At 47.8% G+C, this 20,141-nt stretch overlaps 1 protein-coding gene across 1 annotated transcript in view; it reads left to right on the top strand.

Moving 5' to 3' along the window:
* The first annotated feature begins 1,553 nt into the window (after positions 1–1,553).
* The window catches only part of Fstl1 (follistatin like 1), a 53,672-nt gene continuing 35,084 nt past the window's right edge, over positions 1,554–20,141 (top strand). The window contains exons 1-2 of the mRNA XM_059277468.1: positions 1,554–1,675; positions 1,816–1,872. Coding sequence (XP_059133451.1) covers positions 1,816–1,872 — 57 coding nt within the window. The 5' untranslated portion in view covers positions 1,554–1,675. The remainder of the gene's footprint in view (positions 1,676–1,815; positions 1,873–20,141) is intronic.

Raw genomic sequence — 20,141 nt, 5'->3', positions numbered from 1 at the left:
GGGTTCTGCACTAGCAGACCCATTGCCCTGTCAGCTCTAGAGCCGCGGCCAACATTCCAGTTTGACCAGGAACAACAGAGTTCACATTTTCTTTTCCATCCATGTAATACCTGCAACTATCTCAGTGTGGAATTTAGGCATGATTTTGAAACCTTCTAAAAATTCAGCAGTAGGTATTGGTAGAAGACAAATTTGACAAGTTCAGAGGACACCATGAAACCTGGTGTGATGTGAGCAGTGCGGTGTGTGGTGAAGAGGGTGAAGACAGATAAGGTTAGGCACACGGAGTAACGGAGTGCTCACAAGGAAGGCAGAAAGTCTGGATTTGATGTGAAGAAGAACGTGGATGGAATTTCTCAGTAGATGAAGACATGAAACCTGAGTGTCTCAACCCCAGAGTGAAAGAAAATGGCAATTTTTTTTTTCAGTGCAGACAAGAATGAGTATGCCTGGAGTCAATGTTTTTTTTCAGTGCAGACAAGAATGAGTATGCCTGGAGTCAATCCACTATCAGAGGCGGCTTCTTGAATTTCTGAGCGAGGAAGGAGAGGCTGGGATAGGGAAGCAGACATGTGCACAGGACTGCAGGCCGCATGGAGATCTCTGCGGGGAACCGATCAGGTTATGGTGACAAACCTGGTACGGGAAAAGCACAGGGGTTTTGGAGGCAAGCTCTGAAAGAAGTGATAACTGGAACCCCTGAACTGGGGGAAAGTGGGGCGTAGCCTCCAGATGTTGGGTCTGAAGTGTCACACATAGATTTATTCCTGGTCACCAGAGACAGGGAAGTGAAGGCAGGAAATAGATTCTTAACATAGGGGGTCAGCACCCTTATAGAGGCGGCACACCTTTGAAGACCACTATGGGATGAGTAAATATGGAAAAAATTACCAGAAATGGCAAGGGTACTAACAGGAACACTGGTAAGGAGTGGATGGAGGAGAGGGGACCACGTTCCTGAATTAGAGGGAAGGTTTTAAAAAGGTTGCACTCAGGCTCTTAGCAGAGCAGGGCAGTGATGCCCTCTATCCAGTACACCCACAGTTGAATGCAAAGTAGCCTTCTGCTCACCAGCCCTTCTGGAGCTCCAGTGCCCACTTCCTTCTACTTGGGCTGTAGTAACACCCTCGCATCCTCTGCTCTCTCTATCCCTTTCACAGATGGGGGTAGCTCTGGGATGCTTAGGTTCCAGTACCAGGCCCGGAATGGGCTCCCACTGTGCTCTCCACCAGGTTGGCTCTGCAGCCCGAAGCTAGTTCCTAGTGTCACCCGGACTGCCGCAGGCCAGCGCCCCTCCCGGGGATGGGGTTTCCGCGGTTTCGCCCGCCTTTGTTGCAGGGTCCCCCACCGAGACATGGACACCTCGTGCCTTCTCTTGAGATGCCTGAGGATCCTTGGTGAGGGTCGGGAGAGGGCAGGGATGCCTGCGGTGCTCGGAAGCTCCTGGGCTCCGGGCGGGGGCCGGGAGGAGGGAGCGCCGCTCGCGGGGGCTGCGCTGCAGAAGGGGAGGAGAATGGGGAGGAGCTGGGGGGCCGGCGGGCGGGGAAGGAGGGGTCTTAAGGGGCGGCGAGCCCAGGTCGGACTTCCTCGGAGCCTGGCGATCAGCGAAGATCCCATCTTTGACTCCAGCTCTCTGCCCTAGCCCGTCTCCTCCGGAGCCCCGGACCCGAGCACGGTGAGCGCGGCGAGGAGGCTGGGTGGCTGTGGGCGCCGAGGGTGCTGGGAGGAGGGGACGAGTCTGCGGGACCCGAGGAAGTTTCCAGGGTCCACGCGGGGCCCAGAGCCTTCAGTCTCACCCGCTGCTCTCTTCCGCAGATGTGGAAACGCTGGCTGGCGCTAGCGCTGGTGGCCGTCGCCCTGGTCCACGGCGAGGTAGGTGACCGGTCTCTGGGGTTTGCGCGCCCGGCAGCCCGGCGTGCGCCCCTGGGATGCTCTCTGGGGGTGGGGCTGGGGTCCCCATCCTTGCGATAGAGTGGGAGTCTGGGGCGCTCCGAGCAGAAATTCTACTTAACAAACTTCAATCTCAATTCTGAAGTAGTTTGGGCCATTGAGCTGGAGCCCCACCACGCCTAATATGGAGGGAAGCTGGGGAGTGGGGAGAGGGCACGGGCTGGGCGGATAGGAGCAGAGGCGTCGGCCGGAGCTGCAGCGGAGTTCAAAAAGGCGCCTGGAGTTCTTCTGTTCACTTCAGAGGAAACAGCGAACAGTTACGGACGTTTCCTCTCCAAGTCTTTCCTGGTGTGTGTGTGTGTGTGGGGGGGGGGGGGGATTCAAAAGATTTTTAATAGCAAAATGAAATTTTCTTTCTCTTTTATAGAGTGAACTGTGATTCCCCAAAATGCGTTTTCTTCTTTGTAAAATGTCCTGGATTTTTTTTGTTTGTTTGTTTTGTTATTATCTGGCCTCCATAAGTGCCTTTTACAGTCCAAATTTTCCCTTAAACTCAGTAGAGCAAGTGTGAGAATCTGCGGCTCTGCCTTTGGGGGCCTCTGGTTTCCAGTTAAAACATGCAGCAGCTCGCTTTCTTTCTTTCTTTCTTTCTTTCTTTCTTTCTTTCTTTCTTTCTTTCTCCCTCCCCCCCCACCCACCAATGTTTTCTTTTCAACTCCAGTGACCCTCCTGGGGCACTACAAACAAACCAACAAACCCCTACGCTCACAAGCCCCTCCATTAACTCAAAGGTTTATGGACAGAAAATAAACAATTCTAAATTCCCAGGGCTCCAGTCTCCAGAAAAAGTGAGGTCAGAAACTAAACATTTGATAATTACGGCAGGAAATGTGGAAGGAATTAAAAAGCATGAGAAAGAAGAAATGGAATGCACATTACAAAAGAAATCGCTCCCTGGTGGGTGGTTTACAGCCCCTTTTTGAGTTTTCCTTTCATATTACAGTTTAGCCCCACCCTTTACATCACAGCATGAGTCTGCCCCAGAATTCATAAATGCATACAGTCTTCTTGCTTTAAAAAAAAAGAGAGAAAAAGAAAAAGCACACACTGTACTAATGTCTCCTTTCATTCGCTGCATCATTGATCGAGGTAGAAACAAGCTCCCCCAGTGAAATAAAAGCAGCAAGTATTTATTAGGTAGCTATCACTTGTGATAAAATTCTACTTTTAATCATAGAGAAACTGAGCCAGAGAAGTTTATGTAACTTATCAAATACCTTCAGTTATAATAGTGGGGGCAAGATGGAAACCAAAGCCTTCTAGCTCCAGACCCCAGACTCTTAATCACTGCCTGACCCCACTTGCGAGCAATCATGAAGGCTTTAGAACTTTGCCAAGTATTTTGACATCAGAGGTTGACTGCTTGTATCACTTGTATCATTTCTTTTAAAGCCTTAACAACCCTGGGAGTGGGCTTTGTTAGTTCCATCTTGCAGAGCAGGGAACAAAGTTAAGGCAACTAGTTAAATTGTCCACGTTCGTATAACTGGTGAGTCCTGCAAGTAAATCAGTGTGTGCCCAGCTCCCTCTACCCGCAAACCCTCTCTGAGCCCCAGCCTGCTCGGCATCCATTTTTCTTCAGAGTTTGAATGGAGGAAGTAGCCCCGATGTTTAGCCCTGGTTAAAGACTACTCCTCCATCCCTGTTATGGCCCTCAGGATGCCTGCCTCTAATCCCAGCACTTGGGAGGCAGAGGCAGGTGGATATCTGAGAGGCCAGCCTGGTCTACATAGTGTATTCTCCAGTACAGCCAGAGCTACATAGTGAGACCCTGTCTCCGATAATAATAATAGTAATGATAAAATAAAAAAAAGACAGCTGCTGTTCTGTGATAGATGAGGTGAATCCCTGGTTGGTTTCACAGCCAGTTTAAGACGCGCCAACTAGTTCATGAAATGAGGATCATCTTTGCAGAGGTAAGAGGTGCAGTCATAGTGACTCATTAGCACAAGGCTGTGTGTCCCCAGGTCTGTGACCTGTCCCAGGTAACCTGCACTTCACACTGGCTTCCTCATCCCACTGCACTGCAGGAAACAGGAAAAAGCTCACCCCGGGTAGTAAGGCCCTCAGCTGCAGTTTCCTGCTGGAGCTCTATGGAAGAACATCCAGTATTCAGTTCCCAGGCAAAACCTGCAGGGGTAGAGGTGGAGGGGGGCAGCAGAGGAAGTGCTGAGGCATGAAAACCGAGGGAGCTGGTGCAGAAAAGAGACTGTGAAGTCAGGACACATGCACCATGGAGAGGGATCTCAGACGTGAGCCCCGGCCACGCTGTATTTCAAGACCTCACTTTATTAAGGATTATGATCTTATAATCAACTCAGCCTTTATTGCCTGACCTTTCAGGTAACTCTTGGCAAGTTTTAGTGCACGTGTTAAATCCTGCATCTTTAATCATGGCTGAAAAAGTAAATTAACCCTCTCTATGGGAGACGTGACTTGGCATACATTTTAAACACTGTATTTGCAGTTAATGATACTTGCAGTTGAATTTTTTCCCCCTTGTTAACCATAAGAACATTCGGCAAACACTCAAATATGGTATTTCTGGTCTTTTGGCATGAGTCCATGTTAGTAAAATGTAGATCTGCTGCAATTGTGCAGATATGGTTGAACTCTCAAAACATGAAACATAGACAATAAAATGAACTTTCTTGGTGCTTTTTTTTTTTTTTTACTGGAATAATCAAACCCAAGGTTTTAATTCACTTAAAAAAAAATGGTGATGGTTTTACAACTCCTGTTGGTTTTTTGAAAAACCCAAAGCCTTGGGTGTCACCTTTCAGAATCAGAGCTGTTCCTTCTCGGGGAAGGGTGGCTAGTATGATCTTAACGCTAGTGTGTAAATCTGTTTGGTTACATTTGAAAAACTATTCGCAAAAGCTCAGTAAGGGAGATTTGTTTTCGGTGTTTTCCCAGCACCTCAGCGTAGTGACATTGTGGTTGTTCCCTCCCTCCCTCCCTCTGCACTGACACCACTTTACCGCCAGGGTATTCCTTCAGCCAGCCTCCATCAGAATTCTACCACACACACACACACACACACACACACACACACACACACACACACACACACGGGTTCTTCAGAGCGCTGCACGCCTCTAGCTACACAGGACTTAGGCTGGGGTGGGGGCTTCAGCAGAGAGGGGGGGCTTCTACCAATGATCACACCCACCTGCTCTTTCTTTCCAGGCCCCTCCCACCGAGAATAACCACAGTTCTTTGGGAAGCTTTGGTAATGCAATAGAGGGGTGACAGAGAGGATTCCAGGCAGCAGTTTGTGGGCCTCTGGAGTCTTGAGTGTAATTCAGTTCCTCTGACATGACAGAGGACACATAGCCCAACTGCCAGCTCCAGGAGGACCGTCTTAGGAAGTGTCCAAATGCCCCTCAGTGTGTGCGCCCTGGCTTATTTTTTGCTGTGGTTCCCGGCATTCAAGGTCTAGAAACTCATTATTTTAAATCACATATGCAAGGAACAGGTTTACAGAGGAGATCACTCATTCCAGCAGAGGATCCACACTTGAGCTGTGAGCTGGGAATGCGTCTCTTGAGACTGGTGTAGAGAAGCAATAACAGTTCTACCAACAGATGCCCTGTGCTTAGCTGTAGGCATCCCACACGAGCAGACTGTCGGGGCTTTGTCCCTGGGAAGCCACACTGCTTAGTGTCATTTACACCTCCCCACCTGCATGTAGTTAAGCACTAGGGCAGTGTCTGCCGGGCTGGGAAGGGTTGGGAATGCCTCTGCATTCTATAGAACTTCTTCTTGAGCCTACAATGCAACCCACACCCCCCAACTGCATGCAGGTCCTGAGCACTTGCGGCTTGCACATCAGCCACCAAAACTATCTCCTGTTTATCCTGTAGCAAATAAACCACTTGCCGTGATTCTGAAGGCACTGTTGGGAATTGAGAAGTTAAAGCATAGCAGGGACACCTCTGAATAGCCAAAACAGATGGGCAAGCGCCTGGCAGATGGAGGCGCCGCGCGGCTGCCAGTGTCTTCAGAAGGTGGACCTGTTACAGTTCCTGTCCTAGTGAGTAGGGTGACAGGAAGCTCGTGCAAACAAGTTGAAGAGCTGTCGTAGGAAGAGGCTTGGGACTATGGCTGAGGCGGATATAAGGACCCCAGAAGTATATCCCAAAGAACTGGGCAGCTAGGCAGCAGCACAGGCCTGGGAAAGAAGAAAAAGTGAGCAATAAGCTGTAAATACCCAGGGCCACATTGGTGGATTGGAAATGTGAGAGTTTCTTTCTTCAAATAGCTGGACATCCAGGGGAACCACAGACATCTATTTTATTGGCTTCATAATATCAGATATCATATTATTAAGAAAAAATGTAATATGTGCATTTTGTAAGTCAGGTGGTGAGTGACCTTGAAAGTGAAATGCGTACCTCTTTCCCGGTTGCCCAATTCCAAACCCCGTGGCTTTGGCAAGGGTGCTTTCTCCAAGAGTGATCCATGGACAGCACAGGGCTTCCCTTGATTGTGTCCGTCAGACGTAGCATTGTCTGGTTCAGGACAAGCTCGCCCTGCACATGTGCATGGAGCAGAATCCAGGGTGATGTGCAAAGCTTGGTCTCTGCCCTCCAATTCCTTAAGGTCTACTGGCAGGCCAGGAGCTTTAAGTGCTAACAGATAAAATGTAGGTTAGAATAGCATTATCAGCAAGTGATTTCAAGGACAGCCTGGTCAACACAGAGAGTTCTAGGGCAGCCAGACCTACATGGTAAGACCCTGTCTCAAAAAAAATTCTCCTTTTTAAAAAGATTTATTTATTTTATGTGTATGAATGTTCTGCATGCATGTATGTCTGTGCACCCCCTGTGAACCTGGTGCCCTTAGAGGTCAGAAAAGGGCATCAGATCCCCTGGAACTGAAGTTAGAGATGGTTGTAACCTGCCATGTAGGTAGGTGCTTGGAATCAAACCTGGATCCTCTGCGAGAACACATGCTCTTAACCACTAAGCCATCTCTCCAGCCCCTGAAAATTCCTCTACATTAGTATAATATACACATCTATAATGTGTGGCTTGATAAACTTTTATACCCAGACATTCTCAGGTAGCCACTACCCAGTGAAGACAGGGAGTTGGTGAAGAAAGACTGTTAAGTTCAGGGTCAAAAAGACTCACAGTAAAAATAGTGTGTGAAAGGGTTCGGCCCAGCATACGTTTAATCAATCCTTGTTGAACAGTGGTTTTCATTTAATCAGTCTCTTAGTGTCTAGAAATGTTTGGCAAATTTTTAGTCCATGTTTTAGCAATAATGAATTTTTACGAATCAGTGAAAAGGCTAATTAATTCTCCCAGGAGTCTTGCAATTTAGATGTTTTGTAAGTATTTGAATCTGTAGTTATTATATTTAAAGAGAGTCTTCATAAGATGCTAATCATGTTATTTAGAACAGCTGTAAATTTAGAACTGCCCTGACATCTAATAGGGGAAGGGAGGGCACGCCATTTGTGCCACTCTGGCTGTGCTTCAAAACCTTACCTGTAAGTGGTGGGACTGAGGGTAATTTTACTCATTGTTCTAGTCTTTCGTACACTTTCTAAGTTTTTATGAGTGTATCCTAGCTTCATGGCTCATGAGAATATAATACTAACTTTTTTTTCTCACGTTATGTGCATGTGATCTGTGTGTATGGGTGGGTATTGATGTGTGTGGACACTTGATGGGGTGTCATGTATATGTGTCTGAATGTGTGTGGAGACCCAAGGTTGATGCTGGATGTCTATCCAGCATGTATGTGGGTTCTGGGCATCTGAATTCCATTGCTCACATTTGCATGGCCAGTGCTTTTCCACTGAGCCATCTCCCCAGCCCAGCATTAACTTTTTCTTTAAGTAAAATGACCTTAGGAGGATAAATTCCTCTTGGAGGTCACAGGAATCCTCACAATGTCAAGGCCCTAGATGAAATATCAAAAGAATAGAACTAACAGGGATTGCTTTAAGAGAATATGGTGGATAATGCTCTATAACTTCCAGAGAATTGATCAAATTAGTAGTATATGATGATCTTATTAAACACCGTAGGCAGTGAAAACAAGTACCTCCCAACACTGGAAAAAATGGCTTGCTGAGATGGCATGAACAAAGTATACATGCAGGCCTGACTTGCCCCTACCCATGCAGACATTACTAATCAATTGTAGAATTCTTCCCTACTGAATTCAGGGGAGGTTTGGAAATCTTATTCAACAGTATTCCATTAGCAATCAGTCAGAGCCTAATTGTCATTCCTGCTGGAACACTCAATCCAGTTTGGCAAGCACTGACAAATTTTAACTGAAATATAAGAAGAAGGATAAGGAAGGATAATAAGAAGACTGAGTTCAGGGTGGTGTGCCTGACACAGTGAGCAAGAGGTGATGGACCTGAGGTTGAAAGTGTCAAGAGAAGCCACTGACCAGTTTCTGGCCCAAGCATCTAAGTTGTTTGGGTGACTGTAAACACCTCAAAGTAAGCCAAACCCTTTCACGTTGGCTTTCAGTGAAGATGTGGCATTGAGAGTTGTCTTGGCTGCCCTAATGAAATACATGCTGGCTCTGGTTAAGCCTCAAAGAGCTGCAGCTGTCACAGATAGCAGCTTCTGCGTTAGCAGGGTCTGGCCATAACTTGCTAATAGAATGTTCTCTGGGTAGTTATAATACAAAATAGAGCCTATAAATTTGCATCTTCTGCTGTGGTTGAAAGATTTCCGTGTAATCTCTTCACGGACTTTTTATGCCCTCATTTGGAAGTAATCGCTCTTACGCTATTCCCAGGATTAAGTCTGAATTTATGCCACCTGATATGTCCTGAATAATCCAGGCACTGTTTGTGACCAATTAGGACATTGCCAAACGAATCATGTGATATATGGCAAAAGCTATGTTGTGTTGCAGGCTCATGCATGCGTGCGTGGTGTGTGTGTGTGTGTGTGTGTGTGTGTGTGTGTGTGTGTGTGTGTGTGTATGTAATGGGATATTTGAATCCACACAGGGAAAGTGACTCTGCTCCTTTGTTATTTTCGAAATTAAAATCCTGTGTGTGAGGGAAAAAAAATGTCTTTTCCCAGTTTTTCATTTATCCTTCCATGAGCCTTAATAATATGACTTATTAATCCGCAGAAGCCTCGGGCCCTTACTAGGGTGTGATATCAATCACATTTCTTCCCATTAGCAGCAGTGGGAGACCGATATCACTCACTATACGGGTCTTTTCCTGGAGGTGCTGCCTCCGTCACCAACGGTATACAGCCCAAATGGGTCTGGCCATTAGGGAGCCCCGGCATGAGTAGCCAGCCCCTCCTCACCTCTTGCCCCTGGTTTAGACAGTTCTGAAACGCAGCAGTGGCATGCGTGGCCCCTGCCCACCCATAATCCCAGAGGTTGCTCCTGGGCAGAGAGTGTCATTTCTGCCTTCCGACCTTGTCTTCTGTATCAGCGTGGCCGCTGTGGCAGCATTCAGGCATCTGAACTGGCCTGCTCTTGGGGTCCTGACAGGATACATCCTCAGCTGCAGCCACTAAGAGCACTCATGTGGGTACTCGCTATGTTCACTTATAAAAAAGTGGGACTTGCCCATCTCCCGTCTCTTTCTCTTCCGCCGCTGTTGTCACTAGGGACCGGTCTCTGCCCCTTCTTTCTCCTTTTCCAATAAATCTCCCATGTAAGCCCTGTTATATGGCATGACCCCCCCCATGCCCACGCCCCCACCCCCACCCCCACCCCCGCTTTAAACTCTAACAAGCTGTGGCAACATTTTGTGCAGAACTTTATCTGAAATGGTGTCTCTTCTTTGCCCTGATGTTTTCCCGTTTTCTTGTCATTCAGACGTTCTTCCCCGAGTGCTGTCCTTCATTGTCTCTTGTTGTCAAACTAGGTACCTCCAAGTCTGTTTTGCCTGTCGTCTATCTGTTTTTCATTATGTGAAAGCACTGAACCCTAGGCCTAACTCAACCTAGCCAAGAGCTCCACCACCGATCCATGTCCCCCAGCCCTTGCGACAGAATCTTGCTTACGCACCTCAGACTGGCCTTGCATTTGTAATGCTCCTGCCTCTACATCTCAAATGCTGAGATGACAGGCTGGTGCCACCATGTCTGGCCTCCAAGCCTGTCTTTTAAACAGACCCTATTACAGAGCGCTTTTGTTATTAAAGGTGACTGTGTAATGAAACAGTCCGTGGCATGGAGGTCCTGGGAAGTGTTTCCTGACTGGAATACAGTACCTGCTTCTCTGAAGGAAACTGGGCCTGTTAGGAAAGCATGGTCCATCCAGAGCCTGGCCTGACTCTGGCTTTATATGCTCACAGCTACCCAGTCCCAGGCCAGGGTTCTTCTTTGCCCTCTTCTCCCTCCCTCTCACCTCTTTTGTCTCACCTGCCCCCTCATCATATTCTTCCTGCTTCCCTTCTAGCGATCACCCCAAAATGCCTGGGGTGCTGGAACTGACCAAATCCCTACAGACTCCTGCTTGTCTTCACACAGTTTAAACCCGCAAACCCTTACGGGCTGCTTTTATCACTCATCTGAAACAATTTATTCTCTCAAAGTCCACAAGAAAGAGAGTCAAAGGTTACCCACTCGGGCCCCTGTGGGGCACTAAGTTAATGCTGGTGAAGAAGGCCCTCACAGGAGCTCTCCATCTAGTAGGGGATGTAGGCAGGGATCACCACAGCCTCATGGCGGTCCAGTGTGAGAAACAGCAAGACAGGGCTGAGAATCTCCCGGTGCTGAGGTCCAGGAAAGCCTTTCAGAAGTAGCCTGCAGCTGAGCTTGGAAAGGGGCCTGCTGTGTAGCTCAGGCAGAAAGAGAAAGAGCTTCTACGCAATTCTCACAAACTGATAAAAAGTCCTCATCTTACTCATGAAGAAACTATTCAGTTGCCCCACCTCAGCTAGAGGCAGGATGTAAACCCGGGGCTTGAACCCCCAACGTCAAAGCTCAGGGGTCTGTGCTACTGTGTCTTGTTTCCGGAAGTCAGACTCTGTAAACACACCAAAGATTTTGCTGGTCGTATGGACTCAGCCCTGTACAGACCTAGTCACTAACTCTCCAAGGTACGTCATTGCTGAACGGTCCTAGTACCTGAGTTGATACCGCAGCTTTGCCCGCTGCAACCACGTGAATGTGATCATCGCTTGAGTCCGGCCCCAGCTGCTTCTCTGATGCATGCTGAACTGCAGTTATTATTTGGGAGCATTGGCAGCTAATGGCCAGTGACTCAGGATATTTTAAGGGGAGTTTCTGTTCTTGAGATGTCCTCACAACTGTTCCTTACCACATTAAGGCCAAACTGCAAAATGGCTCCGATCTAGTTGCTAAGTATGGCTGTTGCACAAATATGCCTGGCTGAGGGGCCCGAGGGGGGCCAATTCCATCCTGCACTGTACTCACTGGGCCGTGGGCCCTGGCACAGGGCCCCTCTGCCACCCAGCAGAAAAGGCCTCTTTCCCCACCAACTGGTTCATAAAGCTTCCCAAAGCCAACATTACCTCAGAGTCTTAAGCTTGTTGGACTGTGGTCGCCATTTCTATGTCTGTACCAGTTTTAATCAACCGGTTTCATCAGAGTCCTGAGGCCTCCATCCATTGAAAGCCAGTCCTTCATACCGACAAGCTAAAATAACACAACTGGAAAGAATTTTAAAGCATGGTCCTTCGCCCCTACACAGTGCCTCCTTTGGCTGTTGCTCACTTCAGTTTGGGTGGAGAAACTGTGAGTTCTCGGGAACTAAGAAAAGCATCCCCAGCTCCCCTCTGATGGATGGATTACCAGAACTTTCCTCGGCTTATAGCTGGATTCCAGCCCCTGGGAAGAAATGTCTTAGATAGAGTGAGCCCCCAGCCTGGAACCTTCCAGAGGTTGTGTCATGTGTTTGCATTAGCCGAACAAAGAGCTACAGGCTTGCTGGCCTGGCTCCCCTCCTCCCTCACTCGCCCCTCCACTGGGAGAGGCCAGCGAAAGTCTAGACAGCGTCTGCTTGGCACCGTGCCTTCCCAGCAGCCCACAGGGCTCTGCAGCCCCGACTGCCTCAGTGGTGATCGCTCTGGTTCCTCTCCTTGCTCATTTCCTGCCTTTCTCCAAGTCAGCCCTGAGTTGTCTGGGGGGCTGGGGGGCTGGCACGTACCCACACACGTAGGAAGCAAGGGAGTGTGAATTATGAGCCCAGGGATTCGGCTGCCTTGTGAGGTTCTGAACTGAGAAGTACTGGCTGGCAACATGGCTGTGATAAGTGTCCTTGATGGAAACTAGCTTCAAGGGAACCTCCATCTTTGGCCAGAGAAGGCTGGAATGAATGACCCAGTGGCGCCCTAAGGGCAAACGGAGACAAACATTTAGCCCCTCATCTCCCAAAAAGAGTGAGAGTGAACTGCAGTTTAAAATCCACCCATTTTGGATTGTCAAAATACTCTGTTTAGACAATATTTGATTAGCTCTTAATTTTCCATCTATGGGGAACCACTGGGAAGAGAGGCTGGCTAAGGAGTAAGAAAACAGGATAAGGAAAGCAGGAGGTCTCTGGGTCCTGCTCTTACTTATTGAGTGCAGCATAGAGGTCCAGGGTGTGGTGCCTGAAAGTCTTCATGGCCCAGAATCCTTAATCCTGACTACTCTACAGATAGGCATCCTTTGATTTTCTACTTCAAGTGGTAACACTGTGAATCAACACCAAGAAAGAAATGGAAGATGCCAAATCCCCTTGGCATTGGGGAAAGATTTTTTTTAAAAAAATGCAAAACAATCTAAAATTTAAAGAGTGCAATTTGAGGTTTTGTTTGGTTTTAGTTTTGGTTTTTTGAGACAAGGTTTCTCTGTGTAGCCTTGACTGTCCTGGAACTAGCTCTGTAGCCCAGGTTGGCCTCAGACTCACAGAGATCCGCTTGCTTCTGCCTCCCGAGTGCTGGGATTAAAGGCGTGCGCCACCAACTGCCCAGTGTGAGATTTTCTTGACAAAAGCAACTTTCTTCTGACTTTTTAAATGTTCACATTTTCCTTCAAAAATGGTGCCATGTTGCAAATGGCTTACAAAATAGCTGTGTAGAAAAGTTGCCTGGAATCCTTCTTACCTCTCACCATGTTGCCTGGCCCTTGACCAGTATCCAGGAGTTCCTGAACAGGTGTTGAATGTCCTGCCTTGATCCCCTGGCCTTGATCTATGAGTCAGCGATGAGTGTTTGTGACTATCTCAGGCACAGAAATCAAGTGACTTGTTGGAGTGACCTTCGTAAGGAAGCCAAGACCAACATGGATGCTTCGGTCCCACCGACGTGTTTGGTGCCTTGCCCTGGTCCTGTTTCTAAGCCCTAGTAGATAGCCAGGTGCTCGATTGCCCTGACTTCTGGTCCTGAGTAGGGGCTATTCATGCAGTGTATGTGTCCTTACACATATATAAGGGTTCTTGTATAGGTTAGAACTGGACACATGTATGTACACGCATTTGCACATGCACACCCATGCACACTGACTTAAATTTCATCCCTCGGGGAACACAGCCATCTGCCAGTATCTCATAGTAAGACTTACCTCAACAACCAATTCCTATGGAAACTAATGGGGAGAGGCAAGTGTGCATTGGAATTTCCTCTGTTTAACTGCCCTGTGTTACTGTGTGACTTCATGTCGACACTCTAAGCCTAAGTACAGCGCTAATTTTTGTGATTATGAAATTTGACTGCTAGTGAACGCATGTCAGTCAGTCAGTCAGTCATTCTACTTTAACCAAAAATGGTCAGAATGCCTGCAATTAGTTAAGCCAACTAAGTTTGGCAAGGGATCCATGTTTGGGGTATAACATTTGTAAGAGAGCAAGAACATGGATAAGGAACTCAGGGACAGTCCCGAGGAATGTCCTGAGGAATTCCTGGTTACTGTCACAGGGATGCTTGGATCATTTAAACCCTGGGGTGGTATTGATATGGGAGGAATTTCTGCTGGAACAGCTGCAGCGAGTGAAGCAGATGTGCAGGCGCTCGCACACCCAGGTCCCCTTCACACACACTGCCTCTGCCTTGAGGACCCAGGGAAGCTATAGCTTCTTGCTGACCCAGCCCAGTTCACAAAAACTTCTATAGGCGTGAGGCATATGTGTGCACCAGTTCATTCACCAATGGTGTGAACAGGCTTCTCAAAATGCTGTAGCTGTGATGCTACGGTCAACTAGGGCAGGGCCAGGCTACCCCGGAAACTGTGGGCTCTTCTGGTCCCAAGAATCTGAAGAATGTGAATGTGCCCCTTGTTCTCTTCCTCCCCCTTCTCTTCGCTCCTTCATTTTCCACTTTCTTTCCTGTCTTAGCCTGTGTTGTCTCAACCTTGCTGACAGGCACGCAGGGAATCAGGTTTCCTGGGTAGGCATTTATTTGAAAGGCAGGACTTTCTCTTTCTGCATCGGTCGGTCGGTCGGTGTCTGCATCTTGTTCATCAAGATTTCTGCAATGCACCATGGGCTGGCTGAGAACCAAGAAAAACTCCAGCCAAGGAACACCCGCTGACTTTGGCCTCCTCGGTTCCCTTCTGGAAGAAGAGTGAGGCTGGAATCCAGTTGCTTACTAGGGTTGATGTGACAAGTTCGGTCTTCCCTGTGTGACCGTCATGGCAGGAATGACGATATTCCACACTTGTGCCCTACCCTTTGGCTATCAGACTGTTGGAACAACTGGCCCTAAGAGAATGGAATTGCTCTAGGAAGCTCATGATGGAAAAGGCTGAGGCCTGGTGGCAGTCGGAGGAGGACCTTGTCTCCTAGAAGAGACTTCACACAGTTCTTACAATTTGTCAGACCACTTTGCGGGAGTGTGCGGAGCCAATGATGGGGGGCAGGACCCCACCTTTATCTGGATTGCTTAGCACACTTTATGTCCTCTGTTTAAACCTAAATATCACTAGGATCCTGACAATGGACTTGGTGGGTAATACACTTCCTAATTGAATAAATCTCCTTCTTTTTCTGCTTTCCACTATTGCTTGTTTGGTGATTGGTTTGTTGAGGATGGGAGTCCCAGCCTGGCTTATCTCAGGGGTTGCCAGGGCTGGGGTTATGTTCCTAGTAACTCCAGTTAATAACTTCAGGCTTATTCCTTTTCAAAATTTTTATTCATTTATTCATTTATTATTTATTATTTATTTATTCATTTGTGTGTGTGTGTGTGTGTGTGTGTGTGTGTGTGTGTGTGTGTGTGTAGTGCCCAAGGAGGTCAGAGGCATTGGTTCCCTAAACTGGAGTTACAGGTGGTTGTGAGTCACCTGATGTGGATACCAGGGTTTGAACTGGGTCTTCTGAAAAACCTGCATGCACTCTTTTTTTTTTGCTTTTCGAGACAGGGTTTCTCTGTGTAGCTTTGCGCCTTTGCTTGATCTCGCTCTGTAGACCAGGCTGGCCTCGAACTCACAAAGATCTGCCTGCCTCTGCCTCCCGAGTGCTGGGATTAAAGGCGTGCGCCACCACCGCCCGGCACCCTGCATGCACTCTTAACTACTCAGCTTTCTCTTCAGCTCCTTATTTCTTTTCTCTCCTTCATTTCCTTCTTTGTTTGTTTGTTTCTTTCTTTCTTTTTTTATTTTGAGACAGGTTTTCTTTGTGTAACAGTCCTGGCTGTCCTGGAATTCACTCTGTAGACCAGGCTGGCCTCAAACTCACAGAGATCCTCCTGCCTCTGCCTCCCTAGTGCTGGGATTAAAGGCATGTGCCTCTACTGCCTAGCCAGCTCCTTATTTCTTAATAAAATTTCCTAATTTTTTTTTAAGTGGCCATATTACTTTCAGGATAGTTATAAAGTTAACAGCTTTCTCCTAGAAATACAACTGGGAAAAAGGCTGTTTATCTTCTACAAAACAACCTGTATAGTGTGATGGGATGAGCTATGGTACTGTTTGTTTGTGCGTTTGACATCTTTGTTGTAGGCATTTTTAATCCCCCCAAACAGCCATAGTGGAGTCCTATTAGAACAACTAACGTTTGAGGATTTTGAACTGGTGCAGTCATTTTACAGCTTAGGAAATTGCATTTCCCCTCAGAATCCCTTTCCACGCACGTTTAATCAAACAGAAGGCTCCTCAAATCTTGCTTAAGTTGTTCCACTGAGTGGCCGTTTAATTAGGAGCCTGCTTTCCACACAGGCTGTTTCCTTGGTTGGCTGGATTATTTTTACAGGTGACACTGTCATTTTGCTCAGTGTAAATTATCTTGGGGACTTTAATTACTCATGTTACAGTGACCTGGGATGTGAAGACCTCCTTATTCCCAGGTGGCTGGTTTTTAATTATAGGAAATGTCTTCTTTCTGCTTCTGCTTGGGGGGGAGGCGAGGCTGGCTTTATGTGTGTGGGGGGGACTGGCCTTTTGACTCGTGTGTATGTGTGTGTGTACGTGCGTGCGTGTTCATTCATGGGTAGTGTGAGTGTGTTTGGATCCTGGGTACCTGGATACTGTTATAGGCTCTAGACTGTGGCTTCAGATGTGACAGGAGCCGTATTCAGAAAGCCGTAAGACTCCCTTTAAGGGAGAAACAAAGGTTAAGAGTTTCTAGGGCTGGAGTATTCTGAACTGTTCCACGGTGATTCTTGTCCCTGAAATGGGGGTGGGGTGGGGCAGATAAGAAGCCTGAGAGCAGGATGGGCACCATAGGGGGTGGAAGGGGGCCAACCGGAGGAGATGGGGGCCCAGGAAGGAGGGGCAAAAGAAGTGTCCAGCAAAGTCTGAAGTTGCCATAGTGAGACCCAGTGCTTTACACAGTCGTCAGAACAGGAAACCAGAAAATGGTGAGGAGGAAGATGGGAGGGAACAGAGAGATGCTCTGGAGCAGGTGGGAAACGCTGGTGCCGTGGCTAAACAAATGAAGGGGGGTGATGGAGTGAAGAGTTACCATCTGCCTTCAGTGTTTCCTGAGAATAAACTGTGAGAGAACACTGTGGATGAAATGAATGATGGGACAGATACCTGTGTGGGAGGAGGGGTGGGTGGATTGTTTTTGCAAAGTTAATGTATGGTCTGAAAGAAAACTTCAAGGGAAATGATAGAGTAAATCTGTAAATTAAAACACCACCGGTATAGAGGGTGTAGCAAGGGAGGGATGTGTTCAAAGTAACTTGTGGACGGTCAATGCTCAGCTGCTCTTGTCACTGCTTGAGTTCTGGGAGGCAGTGAACCGCAGGAAAAGGCACGGAGCCTGAGCCTGGACTGTGTGCTGTGCGATGTTGAAGTCTGTGCTAGGTTCCAGAGCTTTGCCAGTATCAGGATACGTCAGGAGGAAGGTATAGGAAGCAATGTTTTCCAACCATTTTCAACCATTTCTCCACAGAACACCATTTCAAAAACTAGCATGAATTACACACACACACACACACACACACACACACACATATTATATAGATATACATTATTACTCTGTAGCCCAGGCTGGCCTCAAACTCATGGGCCATCCTCCATCCTCAGCTTCCAAATGCTAGGATTATGTGTAAGTAAGCCTAACCGTCGTGAATATTTCAAGGCTAGTGTTCCAGGAGTGAATCCGGGCAAATTTCTACAAGCAGAGCCTATCTGTATCTAACCCCAGGTCATGGGGAACTTGCTTCCTAATGAACCCATTTCATGGGGATGACATAAGACCTATCTGGAGCCCAGGGCTAGTCCAGTGGAAAAGTCTTCTGCAAGTGACTCAGGTTGATGCCATCCACATGATTCTGTCTGTACCCACTTCTGGATATTTGGGTTATCCAGCGAAAGTATTCAAGAATTTTCTTCTGAATAAAGACAGGGTCTCAAGGGGGCAGCTGTAGCTGGTCTGAACTCACTATTCAGTCCAGGCTGACCTAGAACCCACCCAAATGCTGGGGTTAACAGCATGTGCCACCACATCTGGCCTTCTCTGGTATCTTATTTTCACGACCCATACTCCAGTCTCTTAGCAAATTCTACTACGGGCTCTGCTGTCAGAATAGATCACTTGTGTTGGCTGTCCTCTGTCTCCATTGTCACGACTGCGGTCCAAGCCACCATCATAGTGCTACTACAGGAGCATCCGAGATGCTCTTGTTTGTAGTGTCTGGCCATCTGTTTCTCTATGCAGCGTCCCTAGTAGGCTTTGTAAAACCCCTATCTACACATGCCGCTTTCTGTGCAATGCCCTCCAGTGCCCCTTACTGTACTGTTTATCTTCTCAGTGGCTCTAAGGCCCTCGGTGCCCCGGCCTTTGCCAGCCCCTTGCCCCCTTCTCTTCCTGTTGTGCCCTGTACCACAGTCACAATGGCCTTTTTCCTGTTCTGGGAGCATAACAAGTCCCATCCTGCTTTGCGCCTTCCTCCCCTGTTTTCAGCTTGAACGTTAACGAGCATACAAAGTAAGGCTCCTTCTTTGCCAGCTTTCGTACCGTGAGTCAGCCATACCATGTTGTCCTCCAACACCCTGGTGGGAAATGAGCTCGGTTTGGTGTGTCTCCTCATCCTCCTCCTAGAATAATACCCCCTGAAAACAGAACCTTGTTTGTTCCCTTCACCAGTGAGTCCGCAGCTCCTAGAGCTGTGTTTACTGAATAACGGTGCCTAGTTAGTGCTTGTTGGATTCCCCACTGACTGGACAACCGATGAGGCTGTGGTCCTGTGTCACGTGGTGCCCTGCCTTTTATTGTGTGTCCCATCCCTGTGTTGGTCTGCAGGTGTCTCTGTGCCAAGGAAAGCGGTTGACCGCCCCTGCCCATCAACTCTTTGTTTACCCTTGAGCAGCCTAGCAATGCTGACTTCGCTTCGCCGGACACCTGGATTCTAAGCCTTTCGGGCCCTAAAGAAGCTGAGATTTTAGCAGAGGCTAGCTGAGGAGTAAATATTTCTGTTCTGTAACTTACAAGCTCAGCAGTTCTGGTATAACTGGGCACCATTCCCAGAGGGAGCGGATGCCCCCAGGAATATAGAGTAAAGTGCTGCATTCTGTTGTTGGCGATCCTTTTCCTGCAGCCCACAAGTTATTCTCTCTCTCTCTCCCCTGACTTTGCCGTGTCCTGAGACCCTCGCCTTGGGGAAGCCATACTTGTGTTTGCACTCCTGTGTCACACCAACCGTGGGTGTGATGTCTCCAAAGACACCAAGAGCATGCAGTGCCAGATAGACACGTTCAGGTCTCACTGAAGAATTCCGTTATTCCAGAAAAAGTCCCACCCCACAACACAGTGAACAGTGCTGGATGGAGACCTGGAGGTCAGGAAGCTGCACCTTCCAACCCCCACCTCATCTGGTTCCTGGGCTTTCCAAACTCTTACATTTGACCCACAGACCAGTTTTTTTCCTGACTTACCACAGCACAATTGCTTCACCTTTCAGTGGAGTTGGAAGTCTCTCAGGGTAACCAAAAGCAGTTAAATATGTGGCATGTCTCCAGTGTGGGTCAGTTAAACACAAAGTGGTAGTTTTCAGAACTATCTTGTTACATAGTACTTGGGATATTTTTCCCTGATAATTGCAGATCCGGCCATAGCAGCTGAACCAGTACAACTGTGGTTACCCTTTTGCACAGAGACGGAGGTCTTCGTGCATCGTCGGAACTACACGAGGGTCTCGCAAGGTTTTACTCCCTGGAAAAAAAAAGGAGGATTTTACTGCGATGGAACTAAATTCCTCACACTCTCTCTTTAGGCCCCCTGTCTGCCGAGGCCTGGTCTGATTAACTGGCCCATGTCGATTTTTCAGCTTTTTCTTCCAAGGGAAGAATGCAAGGCAGAAATTTTTCAATAAGAGGATGTGTGTGTTTTCAATGATTGAATCTCAGAACACTAACAGCAGTGTGTGTGTGTGTGTGTGTGTGTGTGTGTGTGTGTGTGTGTGAGAGAGAGAGAGAGAGAGAGAGAGAGAGAGAGAGAGAGAGAGAGAGAGAGAAAGAGAATAACCAAGAAAACAATAGGGAGGAAGAGTTTTGACAAGGTATATCCACCTCATTGTCATGTCCACGAAACCTCAAAATATGTAGTTTATTTAGCCCTTTATTTATGTGATTCATATTGGGAGCTAAGCTGCGTGGAGGTCAGGAAGACAATTTGCTGGTTAGGTCTCTCCTTCTGCAGTGTGGGCTTGGGGATTAAACACAGATCACTAGGTTTGGTGGTGAGCTCCTTTACCCGCTGTATCATCTCACTGGACCCAACATTTTTCTCATAGAGGAAACCGTACTGCTGAAGTAACTGGGCCATGGGCATTGAAAGCAGGGCCAAAGTGAGGC

This window comes from Peromyscus eremicus, chromosome 12 (assembly GCF_949786415.1).
Source record: "Peromyscus eremicus chromosome 12, PerEre_H2_v1, whole genome shotgun sequence".
NCBI classification, from domain to species: domain Eukaryota; kingdom Metazoa; phylum Chordata; class Mammalia; order Rodentia; family Cricetidae; genus Peromyscus; species Peromyscus eremicus.
Note: the sequence above shows the minus strand (reverse complement) of the source record. Positions and strands in the feature narration are given on the sequence as shown.